We start from the raw sequence: 22229 nt of genomic DNA on the forward strand, positions 1-22229 counted from the left end.
ATATTTTATTTATGAAACAAAAAGGTGATCATGTATAATATTCCTTTAGGACACAATTAGACACTACTCTTTGTTATGTAGATTGTATGTGAACTGAGCAATTTCTTAAAAATTTAACGGTAATAAAAAATACCAGCTTTAGTTAGACTATGTATTTTTGTGTAATATCTGCAAATAACTTCTACAACAGAAAAACATTTATGGTGCAAAAATATTTTTTGTGAACACTGTTTTTCCCACCATTTTCCATAAATAGGAAATTCAGGAAAAATCTATTCATTCTCTTTCTATAAAATGTTTCTTTTTCTCTTAAACCTAAAACTATAAATAAAACCCGTTTTTCTTTAACCATAAAACACATCTTCTATAGTCGTCGTTTATAAAAACCAATAAACTATCGTTTTTCGAAGGGTGCCGTAGCTTTTGGGGCTTTAGACAAATTTTATTTAGAATCTGGTCTATACCATAAAATCCAAACAGAATACATTAATGTTTGCAGTTGAAAAGAAGAAATGTGATAAAGTGTAAAATGTACTTTTGCAAGGCTAATATCATTTTTGACACTGATGCCTTGCAGCAAGGTCCTTGGTTTGGTTCCCAATGTTGGGTTTTTCTACATGAAGTTTGCATGTTCTCCCTATGCAAGCATGTGTTCTCTCTGGGTACTCAAGCTTCCTCCCACAGTCAAAAACATGACTGTTAGGTTGATTCGTTACTCTAAAATATCCCTTCGGTATGAGTGTGTGCATGGTTGTCTGTCCTGTGTGTCTCCATGTTGCTCTGTGATAAATTGGAGACCTGTCCTGAGTGCATCCCGCCTCTCCCCCAATCACCACTGGAGATAGGCACCTAATTTTATTCTTTATTTCTCAGCCATTGCTGCATCCCTATCATGCTTTCACTCCTTAGCTCTGAACTTCATAGGGTGAGAAACTTGGCAATAAACCCCTGTGGACGAGTTTGTAAAAACGGGGCCTTGTAATGTGTTTCATTAACATTACAGCGGATTTTCTACAAGTCCATGTTAAAACAGAAAACTGTTTCCTGGTTAGCAGGGGACGGAAAATTAACAAACAGGCCTCATACCTGCCTGCTTCCAGCTTCCTCTTCCAACATAAAAAAGCGACAGCTGGAGTCGGTTTACAGGAGCGAGATCTACGTGTTGTTCTAGTTGTTGTTTTCCTTCACCATTTGTGTTTGTCGCTGGGGATGAAAGGAAGCGCAGGCCGAGGGGAAGCGGAGGTGCGAACGTCATGCTGAGACCGAAGTTGTTTTACCTTGATGGGAGCAGCGAGGTGTGCGATGTCTCTTAATGTTTTTACGGACAGACAGGTGCATCGTCAGCAGAAGCCACCGATGAGGACTGTTAGTATTGTTTTGATTTCACCGTCTTCAGAGTGGGACCAGCTGGAGACATCAGGGCTACATTTAGGATTAAGAGCCCAACACTTTAACATGTATATGTTAAATGGTTTGATGCCCACCTATGTTTGCTCTTCGAGGTCTAAAGGTCGATTTGTAAGGAATTTATGACGCATCACAATCCACTGTTTGTCATTATTTGGCTCTAAATTCCCAGAGTTGACTTGCAGCGCTGCTGACTTCTGGCTGATTGAACCCTTCAATGCAGAAATGAGATTTCTGATTCCCTATTTTGTGACTGAACAAGCTTTTTAATCTGATCGGGATTACTTTTGATCCTATGCTCCATGTAATTACTTCCTTTTAGATAAAAAAAAAATTGTCAATCCAGACATTCCCTTTCAACCACAAACACACAACGGCTGAAGCTACTGGTCGTTGGGATTAAATCTGCCTATGTGTCAGCCCTAAATAGATCCACTGCTTGTACATGCTTCATGCATTTGAACTGCAGATTACATCCTTTATCTTCAGCTCTCACTTGCAAGATGATGATTTTTTTTTTTTTGTCTTATCTAACATGTATAAAATCTACATTTGCATGAAGGCTGTGCCAGATGTGCATGTAAATAATGTACCAGGAGACCACTTCTTATCACAGCCTGTTTTTACTGTAATAACTGTGCAGCCATTTAAAAATCAGTAGGTGACTTCCCATGTGTTATACGCTGGTTTTCTGCAAGCATCAGGGTGGATTAGCTGTATAGCGTTCGTCAGACGACCTCTAGCGGGTCTCTGTCTGCCTTGGACAGCGCCACCGTTACGGCGTCAGGAAGGCGCACGGTGAGCCGCTCCCTGAACACAGCCAGGAAACCCCGCTCGCTGTTGCTGTGGTCGCTCAGGATGACGCTGGTTCCCTTCGCCACCGCATCCAACACCTCATGGTGGGACATCTCACCTGGAAGATTGGGTTCAATTACACATGCATAAATTTATCAAGCAAACCTAACAGAGTGCCCCCCCTGGTAAAGATGTGTAAAAAGCTTTGAAATAAACGGTTGCTATGTCAGGGTATTTACTGACATTTATAAGTTAGTCCTAATCCATGTGCATCACTTAAAAGTTGGATTGTTATTTCTTTTTTAGAGGCTACTGCAATATATTTAAGCTTTTTTGAACACATCTTTACCAGAGGTGCTAATAGACGTGGACGTCTCTGCAGATCCGTTTTATTCAGCTATTAAACAAGTGGCTTTTTAGATTCACCTGTGATGAAGAGGTCGGCCTTGACGCCGTTCAGCACCGAGGCCCCAGAGCCGGCACAGACAGCAGCAGTGCACACAGACGACTCTGAAATAATCACAATAATTATCTATTAAAATGACTAAATTATTAGAAATATGTACATCACATTTGCATTTGCAATATGCATTTGTTTATATTACCATACGGATTAAGTAAAAAATGTCTCACGTGTAATATCTTTCTGTGTAAATAATATTACAACTTGGGACACCTGCGGCTTAACATCCAGTGTGGCCTGTACAAGTACAAAATTGGTTTTCTTTCTAAAATCAGAGCATGCGGCTTTTAATCAGGTGCGCTCTGTAGTCCGAAATGTACGGTACCTCAGATTTTCCCTTATTTTGCTTTCTGTGCAATAAAACCCAACACTCGCACAACAGGTAACAGAGGATCAGTTCCTATTTTTCTGTGACAGGAAGCTTTAAATGTCAGAAAACAGCCTGTTGGTGTGTTAGTGTGTGTGTGTGTCCAGTTTTCCCTTACCTAGTGTCCTCCCTGCTCCCAGAGCCAAACGGAGATTAACTAAACCTAAATGGGATTTCATCTTCTGGACAGCTGTTGCCACGGTGACTGGATGTTCCAAAACACAGAGTCGTCCTTGACCGTGACCTGGGAGAGGTGGCTGCAGGAAGGGCGCAAACAGGTGAGGATTTACTGCCGTGTATGAAACATCTGTCCTTAAATGCCACAGATTTCTTTCAGTATAGAAGAATCTCTTAGATTTTATTAAATTAAAAATATATAACAACATGAAACATTAACAGGGTACCTTCTCCAACCTCAGGATGCTGAGGGACTGACTGGGAGCACTGTGTCTCAACAGTATTTGGACACTAGAGGGCAGCGCTGAGTCACTGCAGGTTATGCTGACATGGATGCCGCTACTGTCTGGTCTGAGGTGAAGCAAAAAAAAGCCTGTTATTTCCATTTATTTTGACCTTTTTGTTGCAGCTTGTTGAAATAAATAACCCCATAAAAAGTGTGTGATTTCAATCTATTACATTCTTATCAACTAAGATTGAGTAACTTTTTTAATCTTGCACAAACAAAGTTATGTAACTGCAGGTCCTTACACACATTGCTGCATGAGTGTTTAAGCAGAATCACACCACCTGCTGCCTGAACATTGCAGAGTTGCTCCATCATCACAAGCCTTCAGCTCTTCCACAACAGTGTGGAGCTCCTCTGCACTCCTGACCATGAATTCCAGTTTGTGACTGTGGGAGGCGCTGCTGAGGGCCTGGCTGAGCACAGACACCTGACCACTGCCTGCAAGACAAACATGAGGGGGAAAACAACAGCGCATTGTAAAATTATTCACTTTCTTTAGAGTTACACAAACTTCAACATATCTTGACGGGGCAACGCAAAGTAGTGCATAATTGAAAGTGAAAAGAAATAAAATGATCTATTATCAAACCACATTCATGTATTAGAATGGCCTAGTAAAAGTCCAGACCTAAATCCAACTAAGAACCTGTGGCAAGACTTGAAAATTGCTGTTAATGGACACTGTTCATCCAGTCTTTGCTTTCCAGATTTCTATTTGTAAAACAGTTTGAAAAAGATGTATTACTTTCCTTCCACCTGACAACTATGAACAACTTTGTGTTGGTCTATCACATCCCAATAAAACACAATGAAGTTTGTGGACAAAATCTGAAAATTTCATGAAAACGTTTGCTCTGTATGCAACATTGTTTTTAATCACAAAAATAATCTTACCAAGACCCCCAACTAGCCAGTCGTTGACCCCTCCTTTCATGCTGTCCCATGAAGTATGTGGGGAGAAGACCGCTACCCCAGCCTCAACGGCGCGGATGGCCAATCGCTGCTTCCAGTCTTTCTGAACCAGCCGCTTGATTGGACGAAACAACGGTGGGTGATATGAAATAATGAGGTCACAGCTCAGGGCTTCTGCCTCCTCCATGACGGCGTCAGTGAGGTCATTGGTGAGCATGATGGTTTTGATTGGCCGAGATTTGCTCGGCTCCACCAGCAAGCCGACGTTATCCCACGATTCAGCCAGGGACAGAGGAGCAAGCTGCTCCAGCACCTGCAGAACCTCCTTTAGCTCCATTGGGACGGTGCGATGAGCAGAAACAGAGAAGCAGCAGTTAGAGGGAGAATTAACAGAGGAACGCAGAAGACCTGAGGTTTGTCTGCTAGTCAAGAAGCTGAAGCTCTGAGTGGGTGAGAAGAGGCATGGAACGATGGATGAAGCCGAGGAGAACAGTGCTGTGTTCAAGTTCAAACTTTTACAGATCAAGAGTCTTCTGCTTGTAAGTAATGAAAGAGTCCAAGAGAGCGGTCTCCATCCTGTCAGCATCAGTGGAGGTCTATCAGGACAAAAAGAAACGAAATATTCACACTTTGCTTCATTCTAGACCCGTCTTAGTGTCATTGGATTAAAGCAAGCAGTTCCAGTTAAAGTCACAGTAGCCTTTCTAGAAAGAAAATGCCTTTTCTGTCTCCACAACAACTGGCTTACAGGTAGATAGTGTCTACTGGTGGTTATGGAGACTTAGTGACCCCCAAACTCTTGAATAGGCCTAGTTTCACAATCTTCACAATGCTCCAGTTATCCCTGTTGCTTTTCAACCTCACTTTTTCCTTCCACTCAACTTTAGCACAGTGGGATACAGAACTCGCCATCACAATTACCAAAAATAAACGCTTGAAATGTGTCACTCTGTGAAGCCGAGGTGTTCAAACTGGGCCATAATTGTCAAGATGAAAGTAACCGAGCGCCATAAAAATTCGATTTTATCTTATTAAAAATTTAAAAATTGTATATTTATTGTACCTACTTGGCGTGGCCAGGTGTGGGGATGACAGAGGGGCTAATCGGGGTGTGGTCAGGAGGACGAGAGAAAGTGGCAGCTACCTTTATGTGACATACCATACGATGGTAGTTTTGCCACAGATAGATCTTTTGAGGTGGAGGATTTTTCACCCCCCTCGTCAGCAGAGGTTAAGGGAGGCTTTATGGAGCCCAGTGGGGCTGAGCCTTATCAGTTCAAGTCACGGGCTCAAGGTGCTGAATCAGCGATGCCCGAAGCCAGCCCTGCACAGGTAATGGAGGACAGAATGGGTCCAGTTTCTGAGTGGGAAAGTGATGTTAGCAGCATTATTGCTAACATGGGCTAACATACAAAGCAGTCACAAACGTTCGTAAAGTTTACATTTACATGTAGACTTATATCATCTCAAGTAAAGAACATGATCATGGGTATAAAGCATAAAACACTATGATAAATGCTCGCTGTTCCAACCCGACTCGCTACAGGGGCGTGTCTGAGTGAGATGGTTTTTTGACGTAGACCATGCTGTATTGCTTAAACCAATTGGAAAATTAAATTGCAGTAACCGCCATTTAACCCAAAGAGGGCAGCACTAAGACAGCTTTAGGACAAATATTGCAGAATTAAAGGTTTACAAGAAAATTTTAAAAAATTGCACGGTGGCATAAAGATAGCACCCGTAAGGCCAAATTTAGACAGCTTATTTTGAGTAGGGGTTTTGTTCCTCTTTGACTGTGATCCGGGCCGCACAAAATCATTCCAAGGGCCGCAAATGGCCCTTGTGCCGCACTTTGGACACCCTTCTATGAAGAGACAATATATGAGTTTCAATTTATTAATTAAATCACTGGAACACCAATTTCACATTGATAATTGTATTCAGTAGAACCATTTTAAACAAAACAACTTATGGACATTTCTGAGCGCGGTTTTAAAAGTAAACCTAGCTTAATTTTAGCATGAGCTGCTCTGACTGCTCAATGGCCAGACGCTAGCAGCAGAGCTAACGCTAGCATTACCTACGCAGTAAACGGTCACAGTTACAGTAAACCTCAGCAAGTCAGCAAATAAATGTGTGCATAAATAAACGTATTGTACCCAGGTCTGCCTCTTAAAAACGTCTGGGCTCCAGGAGTTACGCTGCTGAAATCATTTCAGTCGGAGTGAAACAAAACTGTAGACTTTCTGCAATACTCACAGAATGTCCTTTCGAGGCTTCCGTTCAATGGGCCAACGTGCAAATTGTAGTTGTAGTTTTTTGTCCCTTATTATTACGTGGGACAGGTGACTTCTAAACGTTTAGGATTTGACAATATGGTGAAGGAAAGCTCCATCAAATAATTTGACAGTAAATGTTGACTTACTTAGCATATTAATTATTTTAAATCAAATTGAACTTGTTGAACTTGAAAGGCAACAAGGTACCTAAGATAAATGGGTCCAAATCCCATTAAATTGATTTCATCAAATCTACTTCATTCATTCCAATTAATTTCTACTCAATTCAAACACAGATTCAGATCCAGCACAGTGATTCAATACAGTAAGACCCAAGAGGAATATAACTATCTGTTCAGGTCAGAAGTCTGTTTAAATGTTGCCCAATAACTGAGTATGATTTGTGAAACACTGTTTAAATATGAAAATTTTAGGTTACTATCTCACATTCTGTCTACCATACTAACAAGTTTGTGGAAGGCGTAATGATTATTTCCAGTGTTCTCTGTTAACCTGTTTAAACTTTGTATTTGAAGGACCAAATAAATTCAGTCTGAACCCAAATATTACCAATCATAATGTTTTAAATGGACTGATTTCGTAATATCATTGAAACAATGTAGTGTTATATGCCCTTCTACTAATAGTTAGTTACCAGTAGTAAACAGTGCAAATGCATTCATTTACATTTTCACAATTCACAACATTAAAACCACAAACATCAAGGTATCTCACTGAGATTTAATCTGATAGACTAATGTAATGTAACATGTAATGTAACACATAATTATGAAGTAGATGAAATACATGGTACTGTATTTAAAAAATACAAATTTGAAAACTGTATTAAAAAATGTTTTCAACTCCCCGAATTTATACTCATAGATAAAATTCAGTTCAACCAATTGCCTTTAATATTGACCTAATTATGGTGGTGGCACCATCATGCTGTGGGGATGCTTTTCCTCAACGGGGATAGGGAAGCTGGTCAGATAAATCAGACAGCCTAACACAAATGTATTTTATAATTGTGAAGTAAAGGGAACATGCTACATGGTTTTCAAATGTTTTTACAGATAAAACTTTGAAAAAGTGTGGTGGACATTTGCATTTAGCCCCACTGAGTCAATACTTTGTTGACCCACCTTTTGCTCCAGTCACAGCTGCAAGTCATTTGGAGTATGTCTCCACAGGGTTTGCACATCTATAGACTTAAAATTGTTCCCAATTTGTTTCCCAAAATAACTCAAGGTCAGCCAGATTGGATGGAGAGAATCTGTGAACAACAAAGTCTTACTACAGTTTCTCAGTTGGATTTAGGGTTGGACTTTGACTGGGCCAGTCCTATACATGAACATGAGAGGCCAGGGTATTAAAACTACATAATATCTTTCTTAATGTTGTAGTCTTTGCAAACATGCGTTTTCAATGGCAACTCCACACATACACAGAGGGTGTCCAAAAAGATTCAAATGGTCCTTATTAAGTCATATCTGAGGAAAATCAGCTATGGTCCTCCCAATGGAGCTTAGGGTCCCCTACTACAGAAGAAAAAAGTATAAGCATGCATTCATCCCCTATTTAATACCACTAGTCAACTCAACAAAAAGTAGCTGCCTTGTAGATTGAATTTCTAAATTTTTATGTCATATTTATATTTTATTTGTTTATCTAGTTATCATTCTATCTATTCTTTAATGAACTATCTTATTGCATCTCAGCTTATCTTGTCTTATCTCATGTGAACATGCATTGACCTGAACTATTGTAGCTCCATGTTGTATGTTTAGAGTCATTGTCCTGCTGAAAGGAGAACATCAGAAAAGCATCCCCACAGCATGATGCTGCCACCACCATAGTGGGGACGGTGTGTTCAGAACGATGACTGTTGTTGACGCAACAAAATGTGAAAAAGTTCATTGACTCTGTGTACTCTTAAATAGACTAAAGTATACTTCAATATACCATAAATGTTCCATTAAAGCACAAGTCTGTAATTGAAATCCTGAGAAACATTACGTTTAAAAACACATTAAATTATTATCATAAATTCTGTCCAACCTACTCATATTTGTATTGTAACAGAATAATTGGCAGAGAAAATGTTTGTTTCTGAAAATATTTTGGGACCTTTTTGTGTTTTAAAAGGACAGTTTCAGTTCTGTTTCCTGAGGTTTTCTAGAGATAATTTCATTATCTTTATCATAATCTTTGAGACCAGAGTGATTACATTCTAAAAATAAAAGGATTTTTGAATTATTTAACCAACTTGTTGTTACACTGAAACTGAGAGGCTAATCCGCCAGGGTAAATTTAATTAACGTTCTTTATATAGCTTTAGTATTACACAATGCATGTTCACTGAACAAAGCTCCAAATTAAGCTGAACATGAAAAAACGTCCATGATGAGCAGGTAATATTGCAGGAACCCGGCCAGCGTTCGGCTCTATATACTCAGAAGGATTACCAGCAGTTTGGCTATAAAGCAAATGAAACTGGCTGCAGATGAAGATTGTTGAAGGGTTAAACCTGCAGCTTTGACACGAAAGCAAGCTTCTGGGCAGAATGGCTTCCTCGGGATTGAGAGTGACCAAGAGACAGATTAGTTTGGATTAAAGCAAAAAAAAAAAAAGCATGCTAGATGTTAGGATGGGGGGATCAGGGAAGGATCAGAGCAAAGGCACAGTACCCATCATTACATCATCTGATTCTTCCTCTGGCCCCATCTCCATCTCTTCTCGTAAAATAAACAGACCCCATGCTCATGTACTCATACTGAATGCACCAATAAGAATGATTAAAAACCTAAACCATCCTGAAATAGTTGTAAAATAAGAAAACAACCCAAAAAGCTTTTCGGGAATAATATCAATGTTTTTTTTCCAGTCTGTTTAGTGGGATTCACAGATGTGTTATAGGTTCAGTCTGCTCACTGACAGAACCGCTTTACTCTGGTTAATTGGCATTATAAGCCCCCCGCGCCCCATCTGTCTGTCAGTTTTAAGCTCAGCACAGTTTGTCGTTCCGCTGCAACATCTGTCCACATGTCTGCTGAGTCCACATGGGAACGCACAGAGCGTCCCTGTCCACTTTCCAAATTTCCAACCAGGCATTTAATCCAAGCCGAAAAGGATTTGGAGCTTTCTGACAAAGTAAAAGATAAAGAACGATAAACTTCTGTCCCCAGGTCAGCAGTGGAAGTAAAGACTTTGTGTTTGTGTAGTGATATACCAGAAAAGATGGAATAGTTATATATATAAATATATATTTTTAATCTTTTTGTTTTTTATTTTGGACATTTCCCCAATGCCTTTAAATCTCTTATGCAAGTTTTGTGTACATTTTAATATTGGTGCTTTTTTTTTAACTGGAGCAGTGATTGCTCAATCCTAAACCTCACACAGGCGCAGCAGTAATGATGTTTTTGATTTACAAATCCCTCCTTTTGATCGCAAAGTCCATAAAACTATTTTAACAATATGTATGTATACTGTAAGTACTTAGTTATGATGATGCTGGCTTTTAATGATTTGCTTTGTTTTTAGTCTTTTTTACGGATCACATTTTGACCTGATTTATTAAACAAAGCACATTTCAGTTTTAAGGAAAAATGTTTTCAGTCAGATACCAGAAAGGAACTGCTTTTCTTTTTGCACTCAAATATTCATTCATTTCCTTTATTTAACTTGGTTTTCCCATGTAGATCGCAGATTCCCTTTGCAACAGAGACCTCATCAGGATAGCAGCAACATAGTACAGCAATCACAGAACAGACAGACTAGTATAATATATTACATAAAAATACATACCTGGAAACATTCGCACACAGTTAGCAAATATTCTACAGATTTCACCATTGTTTTAAATTCATTCAGGGATGCTAAATGCTACAGATGCAGTTCAGATTGAAGATTTTTGCAGCTAATGGGTGCATAAAACCCAAAAGCTTTCTGTCCCAGTTCATTTCAGAAGGTCCATTGAACACAGAATGCGGTCTCCTTGTTTCCATGTCATAAGGTAGGACGAGTAAGAGCGAATTTTACCCAAGTTAGCTTTGTTGATGAACACATACCAGTGACTGAGATGACATGCTTGAAATAATTCAGATTTTGGTGTTTGCATAGAAAAGCATAGTCCAAATCCCCACTTTAGGTTTAAAGTAATCTTTTAATTTTACCAACATATTTCCTCTGAATGTAAGTAATATTAACATTTTGTAGCAGACCAGCCAAAGTCCCGGCTAACTCCAGTAGTTGTGTGTTTTGTTTTGTTTCTTTTTTGTTATAAAATGACTTAGAACTACAACTGTTTATATATATATATATATATATATATTTCTTTTTTTTTTTGCAGCACTAGAGGCCTTTATTTTTACATTTTTCCGACAGTAGGCAGACAGGAAATAGAGGCAGAGAGAGGGGGAAGACATTCAGCAAAGGTCTTTGGGTCCGGGACTCAAACCTGGGATGGCTGCTTTGAGGACTGTAGCTTTTATATATGGGTCGCGTGCTTAACCCCTACACCAACAGCGGCATGTCCAGAACTGCAACTGGTTTTACACGAAGCCCAGTTTAAATACAACATATGGACATCCGTGAAGTTCTGAATTCATCGTGGCTTTTATATGACTTTTAATATTAAAAGTTGAGTCAACAGGAAAAAATACAACAGTGAGTTAAAATGGGAAATATTAGTTTTGTTCATTTAAAATTTTATTTCCAGAATATATAACATTTTGAAAAAAATTATGCATCCTTAACCTGAGGTTTTTCAGTATTTCAGCTGCTTGTAGGTCTGAATCTTGTTTCTTGTTTGCTGTGTTGGTTTTTTTTATTATTCTACAAACATTTTTAATAGATTGTTTTCCACCTTTTTTGGCACTCCTGGTAAAGATTTGTAAAAAGCCTTTAAATATATTTATCTGTTATTGCAGGACGATAATTTTACCCTGAGAAAGAAATCTGTGAATCTAACCTTAAATTTCAGTACATTCTCCCTCAGAGAGAGGGACCTTTCACTATTTGTCTTTTCACAGTCTCTTTGGATCCTTGGGAGTCCTGAGCCCTGTCTCTTTCTCAGGTTTTCTGTGGGGCTTCAGTCTGATTACCAAGATGGCTGTGGCAAAGGGTCTATCTCATGTCCAGTGAACCATTTCGTTGTTAATTTGGTCACATATTTTTATTCATTATCTTGCTGAAAAACCCAGTGGTGACCCATTTTTACATTACTGGCAGAATCCACCTGATGCCAAATGTATTTGAAATACCTCATGATGTCATGCACTTTAACAAGCTCTCCATGGTCTTTGGAAGAGAAACAGGCCCACGGCATCAAAAAGGCTCCACCATAGTGTGCATGAGGATTTCCTTCATATTCATCCTTTGACCCATCCTGGAGAGTTTTTGTAGAGAAGCTTAATTTATCTCATATGAACAAAGCAAATAGTTCTGGGTAAAGTCCAACAAGAGTTTAGCAAACTCCATATGTTTATGTTTGTGATGGTAGGACAAACAAAGATTCTTTTCCTGGCGTAACTCATAAAAAACGCTTGGAATCTAGATAACATCTAGTGAATAGCAGGAATTTTTGTTGGCCTCAAGACGCCTAGCTGTTGTCTAGCAGCACCACCGTGCTCACTCTGAGAGGTGAAACAACAAACGTGGATCTTTCTCCAGCCTTTAAATTCTCAAATTAACGCTCTGATTGTGGACATGAGCAAGTTCAAGCTAGCAGATGTTTTCTTGTCGACTTCTCTTGACTTATGAAGTTCAACACAACAGCCTCGGTTGAATGATACGTTCTCACGTCTTTCCTGTTTTGAAGATGGGCTTACAGATTTAGGCGTCTGTGTACCATCAGTTACAGTGCCTTGCGGAAGCATTCGGCCCCCTTGAACTTTTCAACCTCTTGCCACATTTCAGGCTTCAAACATAAAGATATAAAATTCAAATTTTTTATGAAGAATCAACAACAAGTGGGACACAATCGTGAAGTGGAATGAAATTTATTGGATGTCTCAAACTTGTTTAACAAATAAAAAACTGAAAAGTGGGGCGTGCAACATTATTCGGCCCCCTTGCGTTAATACTTTGTAGCGCCACCCTTTGCTGCGATTACAGCTGCAAGCCACTTGGGGTTTGTCTCTATCAGTTTTCACATCAAGAGACTGAAATTCTTGCCCATTCTTCCTTGCAAAACAGCTGGAGCTCAGTGAGGTTGGATGGAGAGCGTTCGTGAACAGCAGTCTTCAGCTCTTTCCACAGATTCTCGATTGTATTCAGGTCTGGACTTTGACTAGGCCATTCCAACACCTGGATATGTTTATTTGTGAACCATTCCATTGTAGATATGGCTTCATGTTTTGGATCATTGTCTTGTTGGAAGATAAATCTCCGTCCCAGTCTCAGGTCTCTTGCAGACTCCAACAGGTTTTCTTCCAGAATGGTGATGAGCTGTGTTGCTTTTACGCCAAACATATTGTTTTGCATTGTGGCCAAACAGTTTGATTTTGGTTTCATCTGACCAGAGCACCTTCTTCCACATGTTTGGTGTGTCTCCCAGGTGGCTTGTGGCAAACTTTAAACGAGACTTTTTATGGATATCTTTGAGAAATGGCTTTCTTCTTGCCACTCTTCCAAAAAGGCCAGATTTGTGCAATGTACGACTGATTGTTGTCTTATGGACAGACTCTCCCACCTCAGCTGTAGATCTCTGCAGTTCATCCAGAGTGATCATGGGCCTCTTGGCTGCATCTCTGATCAGTCTTCTCCTTGTTCGAGATGAAAGTTTAGAGGGACGGCCGGGTCTTGGTAGATTTGCAGTGGTCTGAAACTCCTTCCATTTCAATATGATTGCTTGCACAGTGCTCCTTGGGATGTTTAAAGCTTGGGAAATCTTTTGGTATCCAAATCCGGCTTTAAACTTCTCCACAACAGTATCTCGGACCTGCCTGTTGTGTTCCTTGGTCTTCATGATGTTCTCTGCGCTTTGAACAGAACCCTGAGACTATCACAGAGCAGGTGCATTTATACGGAGACTTGATTACACACAGGTGGATTCTATTTATCTTCATCAGTCATTTGGGACAACATTGGATCATTCAGAGATCCTCACTGAACTTCTGGAGTGAGTTTGCTGCACTGAAAGTAAAGGGGCCGAATAATATTACACACCCCACTTTTCAGTTTTTTATTTGTTAAAAAACTTTGACACATCCAATAAATTTCATTCCACTTCACGATTTTATCTCACTTGTTGATTCTTCACAAAAAATTCAAATTTTATATATTTATGTTTGAAGCCTGAAATTTTGTCAAGAGGTTGACCATTTCAAGGGGGCCGAGTACTTTCGCAAGGCACTGTATTCCCCAAGATAACAGAAAGTCATGGATTACTAATTACAAGTTCCTAGACACTACATAAACATCTCACATAAAAGGTTTGATTTATTTCAGTCTCCTGTTTGAAAATAAAAGCTACTGCAATAAAAGGTGAAGTTACTGTAAGGCTTTTTACGTATTTTTTACAAGGGTGCCGATAAATATGGGGGTTGCTGTACGTGATACAGACTTTTTTTTGTCAGAGTGAGGGAGTGATGTCAAGAAATATGTTTTATTTTATCCTGTTCCAAAATCATTTTCCTTTTTAATTTCAATGTTTCAGGTTTTATGATTTTCGGAAGGGATTTCAGATTTTGATTTGTTTGATCAATCTTCAGAGTAATCTGTTCTTAAATATTATATTCTCTATGATAATACATGGAAGAACATGAACCAGTGGACCATTTGATAGAGTATTCAGTGTTTGTTTCTTTATGATTTTTAGCAATCTAGGTTTATCCATTAAACAGAGCCCCATATTATTGTTTAGGGCAATAAATTGTTTCTCAATAAGAAACTGTTTTTATTAGTAATGCTTTTATTTCCAAAATAATCTATTTCAGCAAACCAATCAGAAATAACTTACAGCATATATACAAAACAATATATTTTCTGCTGTTGAAGATCTGTTCAATTCTACTACATTCATTAAATTGTCATTGATGTCATTGCATTTTTGTTTTTTTTTGTTTTCTCCGTGAGAAAAGGTTGATGTGGTTTTATTTTCAGTGCTGAATTAACTGTAACTTTTTCTATCGTTTGTCCTGAAAGTTGTGAAAAGTCAGGTTTGTAGGAGAGCTTCGGAAAAGGACGCAGTCAGTGTAGAATCCTTGTAAAGATGCGATGAAATATTCTTCATGGCGTTATCGATGATCCTCACTGGCCGGACATCATTCTGACAAACTCTACAAAGAAAAGCAAGACGGTTTTATTATGTGAAGCCCTGAAAGGATTACGTTTACCCAAAGCATACTGATGCTAGTGTACCTTCAAAATCTACCGTTCCATCTCCATTATCATCTGCCTCTTTCACTATGGCGTCGATCTCTCTGCGACTCATGTGTTCTCCCATCAGCTTGTTCATGGCCGCGCGTAACTCATCTGTTGTGATCTCTCCGTCTCCATCCATGTCGAACTAAACAAGCAGAGAACAAGACGAGAAGGTCAGAGAGCTCAAAACAAAATCCGAGAGACTTCCTCGTCATTTCTTTCAGTTTCACCTCTTTGAAGGCGTCTTTGAGCTCCTTCATGCCGATCATCCCGGCGGTCTCTGCCAGGAGCTTTGGGGCCATCAATTCTACAAAGTCCTCAAAGTCGACTCTGCCTCCAACTACAGAGGAAGGAGTTTTTAGCAAATACGTTTTCGGTTATAAGCATTTTGTTACACACTATCTATAACCACACATACTATATGTGTTTCATCTACTAACTGAAAATACGGACATTGAGATTTGGAGGGGACTCACGGTTCATGTTGATGTTCTGGCTAAGTTCAATCAGCTCCATCTCAGTTGGCATGTAGCCCATTGTCCTCATTAGGTTCCCCAGATCCTTGCAGCTGATCAGCCCATCCTTGTCTTTGTCGAACTCGTTGAAAGCATCTCGCAGCTCTGCAAAAGTCCATATACACAGAAATATGAATGTGAGAAATGCAACAAGAACAAAGAACATATTTGTGTCAGAAACAAGCAGGTTGAAGAGGCAAAAGTGTGAAAGTAGAGATGCACAAAGACATCAGCTGGTGACTGGAATCCAGTAATTGTTTTCAGTCTGATGGACTGTAACCGGCGATTGGCCAGTCGGAAACCCAAAAATCCGATCTTTTTCTGATCATTGAACATACCATACCTAACCTGGTCACGCTAACAACAACACACTTTGGTGTGAAACTTGTTACTGAAGGAAGAAGACTCAACCTTAGCCACTTTTCGGCACCAGTAAAGTGATTATGACTCAAGTCAGATGAAACTGTATTTTTCTATGACATCCCTGTGGTTCACTCAGGCTGTGAGAGAGTGAGAGAGAGCAATACTTCCAACAGATACCAGCAAAGCAAATAGAGAAAAACCAGTTGGAAATAAAAAAAAATGCAAACTTTTCCTGCTCCACACCTAAGCTTTACCAGATCACTGTCCCAACAATACTCCTCAGTGCGGATGTAGTTACTGAAAGAAGAAGACTCAAAGCTTGCTATTGTCTGTTCCAGTGTTAAAGTACAGTATTATGAGAAGATATTTAAACAGCAAAAATATTTTCTACGGCATTTCTAGAAATATCTGTGGTTCAATCAGGCTGTGAGAGAGCGGGAGAGAGCAAGACTTTCAGCAGATGTCAGGAACGGTGAGTATAGTACAGCAAAGTTACTCTGTTTTATCCTTGTGAGTTTTTAACTTATGTGGAGAATTAAGGTGAAGGTCTACGCTCAGTATGGAATACACATGGAGGCTGCTGTTTCTGCATTGCTTACCTTTGTAATTGCTCATTTTAGAGGCTAAAGGCAGTTTAAAAAGTCAAATGCAATCATTTCATTTTTGTTTATTTAAACAGTCAATGACTCAAGGCAGAAAAGCAAAGATTTACAAAACCTGAGTAAAAATAGAGAAAATTTGGATTTTTGCATTTTCTAGTAAAAGCCTGTGAGGAGCAATTAGTATTGAACTTACCGTCAATTTCATCTTCAGCCAGCTCTCTTGACTGCATAAAGAAAAAAAAATCAGGCTCAGTGTAAAATTGGATTCAGTAAAAAGAAACCACAACAACACAAGTTCAGTATGAAGTCTAATAAAATGCGATAGCTGAAACACATTCAGAAAGGAAATTCACCACCAAACTATTCAGCAAACCCTGAACATAGCCTAGAATTTAAAAAAATCCCTATAAGAAGCAGATTAAAACTGATGGATGTTCTGATGTTGTGGATTTACACATAGATTATGGACTTCCTATCCTATAGTAGATGCAGATAGCAGATGCAGAATTTCTGTCTGCATTTAACACGCACTGGGTTATAATCCTGCCAGCCTTTTGCAGATGTTTGCAAACATCCCAACCAGAAAGAAACTTTCTTTCATACTCACAATGTTTTTGCCTCCTCGCAAGAAAATGCACGCAGCACCGAAGCTCATTTCTGTGGGAGGAATTAAGTTTAACTGATTATAACACCTCATATATTTTAATAAAAAGTTGAAAAAATTGAAAAAAGATGATGCGTATATTAGTTATCTGCATTTTCTGGGAGATCTCAACTATTTTAACCAAAGTTGGAAAGTGTCTTACCTTCTTCTGGTGATTTCTGCTCATCAGTTGAATGCGTCTCACATGAAGCCCTGGCCTGAGCTGAAACCTGCAGAGCATCAGGCACCTTCTTTTCCTTCCCGCTCTTCCTCCTGGACTCGGAGCCGTCCCTCTTCAGCCAAGACAGCTTTGCCTCTCAGCGTGCAGCGACCTGGCTCAGTCTGGTGTGCCTGCTGCTGATGCTCAGAGGTTTGTGCGAGCTGGGGTGTGGCTGCATCCAGGGATGTATGAATGTAAGAGGAAGAGGAGGGGGAGGAGTCAGTGGCGTGTCTGGAGGAAGACAGGAGAAAACATGATGCCCTGGTTTCCAGCTGAGGGGAGAAATCACTTTATTAAGTAATACTGCAGTCTGACCTGTGAGAAAATAGGAAATGTGGAGGAATACATCTGTCATTTGTTTATTGTAAGTTATTTAAACAGATTTTATGAAGCAACATGTTTAGCTTATTTCCTGCTTCTAGTAAACTCAAAATGCAATTAAAACATAATGCATTAAAAATGTATTCAATTCATCGAAAATTTATGAAGCATTTCAGAATTACCTCGTTAAAATGTTTGTTCGTTTTTCTTTTTTCATTTTTCAGAGGCAGGTGACATTTACACACATTAAATGTATTTTTTTTTTTATTCACAGTTTCTAAAAGATATTTTGGCTCAAAGAACTTAAGTAATTAACCTGACTTTTCAGAGAAGGCTGGTTAAAACATCTACAGCTACCTCGCTCTGCATTTATTGGCCCCTCTGTGAAAAGATGTGAAAGAGCCTTAAATTAAATTCATCCTGTAACGCAGGATCCTGCACACCGTGTGTGTTGGCAGCATGAAACTGGGTTCTCAACCAGTCTTGTTTGTTACACCTCCAACTATTTTAAACTTTTTCTTATAGATGTGACTGGAGGTATGCACAAGCATGGCCGAGCAGCTATTTTGAGTACCCTTACTTGAAAGGCACGTTCTCTTGTCTTTCCCATTTTGAGGAGTCCAAGAGAACTGGGACATATTAATTCCTCAGAGAAACAGAAATTAATAGATTACTAATTAAAAGTTAATATTAAAAAGTGTTTCATTTATATCTATTTTTGCAGTTGTTTAGAGTGTCTATTTAAATCATCCCCTGATTGCAAGACATGCAATCATTAAAAAAAGAAAAAAGTCTATGGGCCCCCCTAAAACTTCAGGGCCCTGGGCAACTGCCCCTGTAAATCTTTTCTAAAGTTTGACCCAGGATGTAGGACCTAAACACACGCAGAAGGCAGGCAGGATCATGAAGGCAAGTCAAGGCAAGAGAGGAACACAAGGAGCACAAGAGGGACAGCAACATGGTGAGGATAACAACAGGAACCATAATGGGGACAACAGAGTTTTGAAATACTGGAACAATGACTGCTGGAGTAAGGAACAGGTGAGTGAAATCACCTGAATGTGTTACATGAACTAAGGAACTGAGAGAGAAAGACTACAAACACAGCAGGGAAAATGTCTGATCAGCATAAATACCGAGAAACAGGCAAAAATAGAACGATAACAAAACACAAGAAAGCACTACAGGAACCAAAAAGAACTAAACAAACTGTGAAAACAACATAAAACTGAAACAAATTTAATTTTGTAGATTATGACAGCTGTAGACCAATCATAAAAATCAACTGAATATTTAACACAAACATGTTTGTTTGTATTATGATGTTTCTTTGGGTTCTTAAACATTTGAATAAAATTCGTAGCAACTAAAGAAGCTTAACTATCTACAGCCTTAGACTTTACATGTTTTTGCTGATATGTGTCACCATAAATAAACAAAAGCTTATGAGGATCTTCCTCCTTTTAGAGACAATAATGTAAATCAGATCTTGGATGTATTAAAGGGTCACAGGCCCTGACATTTTTTTTATCCTATTGTGCGATAATCTGCCACAGTGTTTGTAAGGGTTCCCAGCTCATACCCAAAGGTCAGACAGCATGTTCTGCAACCGAGATGTTCACACCGACCTGTCTGAGCTAAGACTTGGACTCACCATGATTTGCAAGTCGTTTGCGGTGAACATCTTCCCTTTTGTGGCTGCCTCCTCTGTTATGTCATTTCATCTAAAATCTGTTTGTATAAGAAGCTTAAAGGGCTGCACCATGCAAACGGAGACTAATAACAGTTTATTATCTGCTGTTTTTTGCTTTTTTTTTTTAAGTGGGCCAGTTGAGCAGATTATGCAAGGCTAAATCCCCAGCTGTGAAAGGATGTCTGTGGAACAGAGGGCTGGCGGTTTATGAGTGACAGAGAACTAAGAAGAATGGAGGGACTTGGTATGCAACTTGGTGGTAAAGGGTTTAGGATCAGTTTAATTCTGGGAATGAGAGAGGCAGTGAAAGGTCAAACAGGAGCATATGATTGGGTGTATAGAGTTACATCACATAAAATAAGTTTGAAAGGTTTAGAAGGGAATAATTTACTGTTTTACAGCAGCTGTTTGGATTTTGTGGTGTAACGCTGACGGTGACTAGCTGAGCATGAAGAATAACAAAGGTAAATTGGGACACCTTTGTTTTGTGTGCATATCCTATCTGCTGAAATGCCAAAACATGCAGATTACACCTTGTGGATTACATAAACGAACTCTAATCCAAGCAAGTTGTATGTGTTATTATGCTGGCGTGTGTCTTAGATCATTTCCCATCAAATCAGTCTGACAGATGGGAAAATACAGAATCCGTCAACGAGACAGGATTTGCCTTTAAATCTTCCTAACTAGTCACGAAGGTAATCCAAAGACCCATTTAAAACAAATTAATAAATTATGATGTCTCGCATTATGCAACAGCAGGGCGGTATAGTGTCTTCATTCCTTCTGAGTAAACGTTACGTAATAATCTGTTTTTCCGATATACAGGACATTTTTGGAAAATGGATGGATGCATGGCCGGATTTATGTTCGGATGAGCTGAAGGTGCACTGGTCCATCACATCATCAGATGGAAACATTAGAAGCAGCCTATACATTTTGTTATCTTATACTATATAGGCAAGCTTAGTGAATAATGGAGACTTGTGAACAGAGGAGAGACAGCACTCTGGACCTTATACATGTAACAGTCATATTTAATCAATTACAATATGCGTTCTGATGAGGCTCGTTTGTCAGATTAAAAGAACCTTCTGAAAATATCAACCTTTAAGTAGGTATTAAACATATTTTTCCTGAAGCCCGCATTTATGTATTGAAAACGTTTTTTCTATTGGTCTAATATTCTAATCTTAAATGTCGTGTTTTCATTGGCTGTAAGTGGAAAATCATCATAATTAACAGAAATAAAGGTTTTAAAACATCAGTTTAGATAATGTGTTTTACTGTATGAATTCAGTTACTGAACAAAATGAACTTTTTAATAATATTGTAATTTATTGATAATGACTGTAATTATAAAAGCCTCACTCAGTGGGTTTTACCTCTTTGTGTAACTGAAGGCTCCCTCTGGAGCCTCACCTCATGCTTCACCCACAGGAATATTGGTGCTTCCTCCAGTTCCTGTCTTCCCTGTCTCCGGAAACCTGGAAGAGAAGCTCCAGTTTCCTGATTCCCGTTCTCCCGTTCCATATCAAGCCTCTTCTAATCAGCCCTCTGATCTCTTCCTGCTAAAGAGGGATTTGGATTATTGCTTTATTGTCATATCTCTGTATATATTGTAAATAAATCACTTATGGCGCTTTTCCACTGGCTCTATTTGGCCCTACTCGACTCCACTGGGCTCACTTTGCGAGTGTTTCCATTATTGTTTTTCCGTACCGGTACCTAGTTTTTTGGTCCCTGCTCCTGAGCAGGTACAACCGGGCCTGATTAGGGACTACATGTGACGTGAACAGACTGCTGTTCACTGATTGGCCATTGGACCAGGAAAAATGAGAAGGTTTTCCAAGAGGTAGCGCTGGGAAAAGTTAGTGAAACTCGAGAGCAACAACTAAAACATTAAGGACCACATTTGCCAAATCGAAATATAATTTTACTATTTGCAAATTATAAACCATGCGGGAAGGCTGGAGCCTGGAGGAAAAGAAAAATGACATGTCAGCTTTCTGAATTACACACAGGTAGGGGGCGCTGTATTTAATAACATCCAATACCAGCTGATCACACATAAAATCAGCTGTACAGACGCACAAACAATATCACCATGACACAGCGTGTTTGGTTCAGAAATTTATTTAAGGTTCTTAAGCGAACCAGCGTCTGCAGGAGGAGGGAGCAGGCAGAGAGCAGCTGCCTGTAATCAGACGACCTTCTTTGGATTACATTGGAGGAAGAGCCGCTGAATCCATGGAGCACGAATATTCAATATCCAACCTAAAACTAACTTCACCACGGTCAGAAGTCTGCATTTTTGCGTTTTAAAGTCCTTGTCCTCGATATTGCCATGGCTGAGACAAAGTCTTCCTCATGAAGCCCAGAATTGTGACTTGTTCAGGCAAACTTTGGAGCTTCATCATCTTCTCTCTGCTTCTCCTGCCACATCCCCCTCACATCAGAACCCCTGAGCCTTATTTTATAAGTTCTGGTTGGGCTGAGGTCCAGATAATTATCCCAGTGGATCATTTTATACATAAAAAACATGTATAAGACATCCTTGCATATACAATACAAACATTATTTGTATGTTGTTTATCTATGTTAGTATTTTCTATTTAATTATTTCTTTTTTATCATTACATGCAGATTACTTTAATGTAACAATGTAACACAGTAATGTTAATATTGGCACAGTGCACTGCACTGATGGATAGAGCTTCAGCTGCCAGAGCTCTATCTGTCAGTGTGTCAGTGGAAACAACAGTGGAGCAACACCGCCTAAAACAAGCCAGTGGAAAAGGGGCAATACTCTG

At 39.3% G+C, this 22229-nt stretch overlaps 2 protein-coding genes across 5 annotated transcripts; both read right to left on the reverse strand.

Annotated features, from left to right (window-relative positions):
- Nucleotides 1–2011: 2011 nt before the first annotated feature.
- nif3l1 (NIF3 NGG1 interacting factor 3-like 1 (S. cerevisiae)) lies at nt 2012–6724 on the reverse strand. 4 transcript variants are annotated; one of them, XM_047376325.1, is made up of 8 exons: nt 6570–6701; nt 5478–5734; nt 4393–5006; nt 3780–3936; nt 3437–3560; nt 3151–3289; nt 2629–2712; nt 2012–2320 (listed from the first exon to the last, which is right to left on the reverse strand). In XM_047376325.1, exons 2-8 carry the CDS (start codon nt 5570–5572, stop codon nt 2136–2138), a joined length of 1398 nt encoding a protein of 465 aa, XP_047232281.1. In that variant the 5' UTR covers nt 5573–5734; nt 6570–6701; the 3' UTR covers nt 2012–2135. The 4 variants fall into 4 exon arrangements, with proteins under 4 accessions (XP_047232281.1, XP_047232283.1, XP_047232284.1 ...); XM_047376327.1 differs by having other exon boundaries at nt 5474–5734; XM_047376328.1 differs by lacking the exon at nt 5478–5734 and having other exon boundaries at nt 6670–6724.
- Nucleotides 6725–14587: 7863 nt separating this feature from the next.
- Nucleotides 14588–17557, reverse strand: cabp5a (calcium binding protein 5a). The gene is made up of 7 exons (XM_047377463.1): nt 17346–17557; nt 17147–17196; nt 16733–16763; nt 15536–15679; nt 15290–15399; nt 15057–15204; nt 14588–14974 (listed from the first exon to the last, which is right to left on the reverse strand). Exons 2-7 carry the CDS (start codon nt 17192–17194, stop codon nt 14946–14948), a joined length of 510 nt encoding a protein of 169 aa, XP_047233419.1. The 5' UTR covers nt 17195–17196; nt 17346–17557; the 3' UTR covers nt 14588–14945.
- Nucleotides 17558–22229: the final 4672 nt, after the last annotated feature.

The sequence above is a fragment of the Girardinichthys multiradiatus genome, chromosome 10 (assembly GCF_021462225.1).
Source record: "Girardinichthys multiradiatus isolate DD_20200921_A chromosome 10, DD_fGirMul_XY1, whole genome shotgun sequence".
In the NCBI taxonomy this organism is placed as follows: Eukaryota; Metazoa; Chordata; class Actinopteri; order Cyprinodontiformes; family Goodeidae; genus Girardinichthys; species Girardinichthys multiradiatus.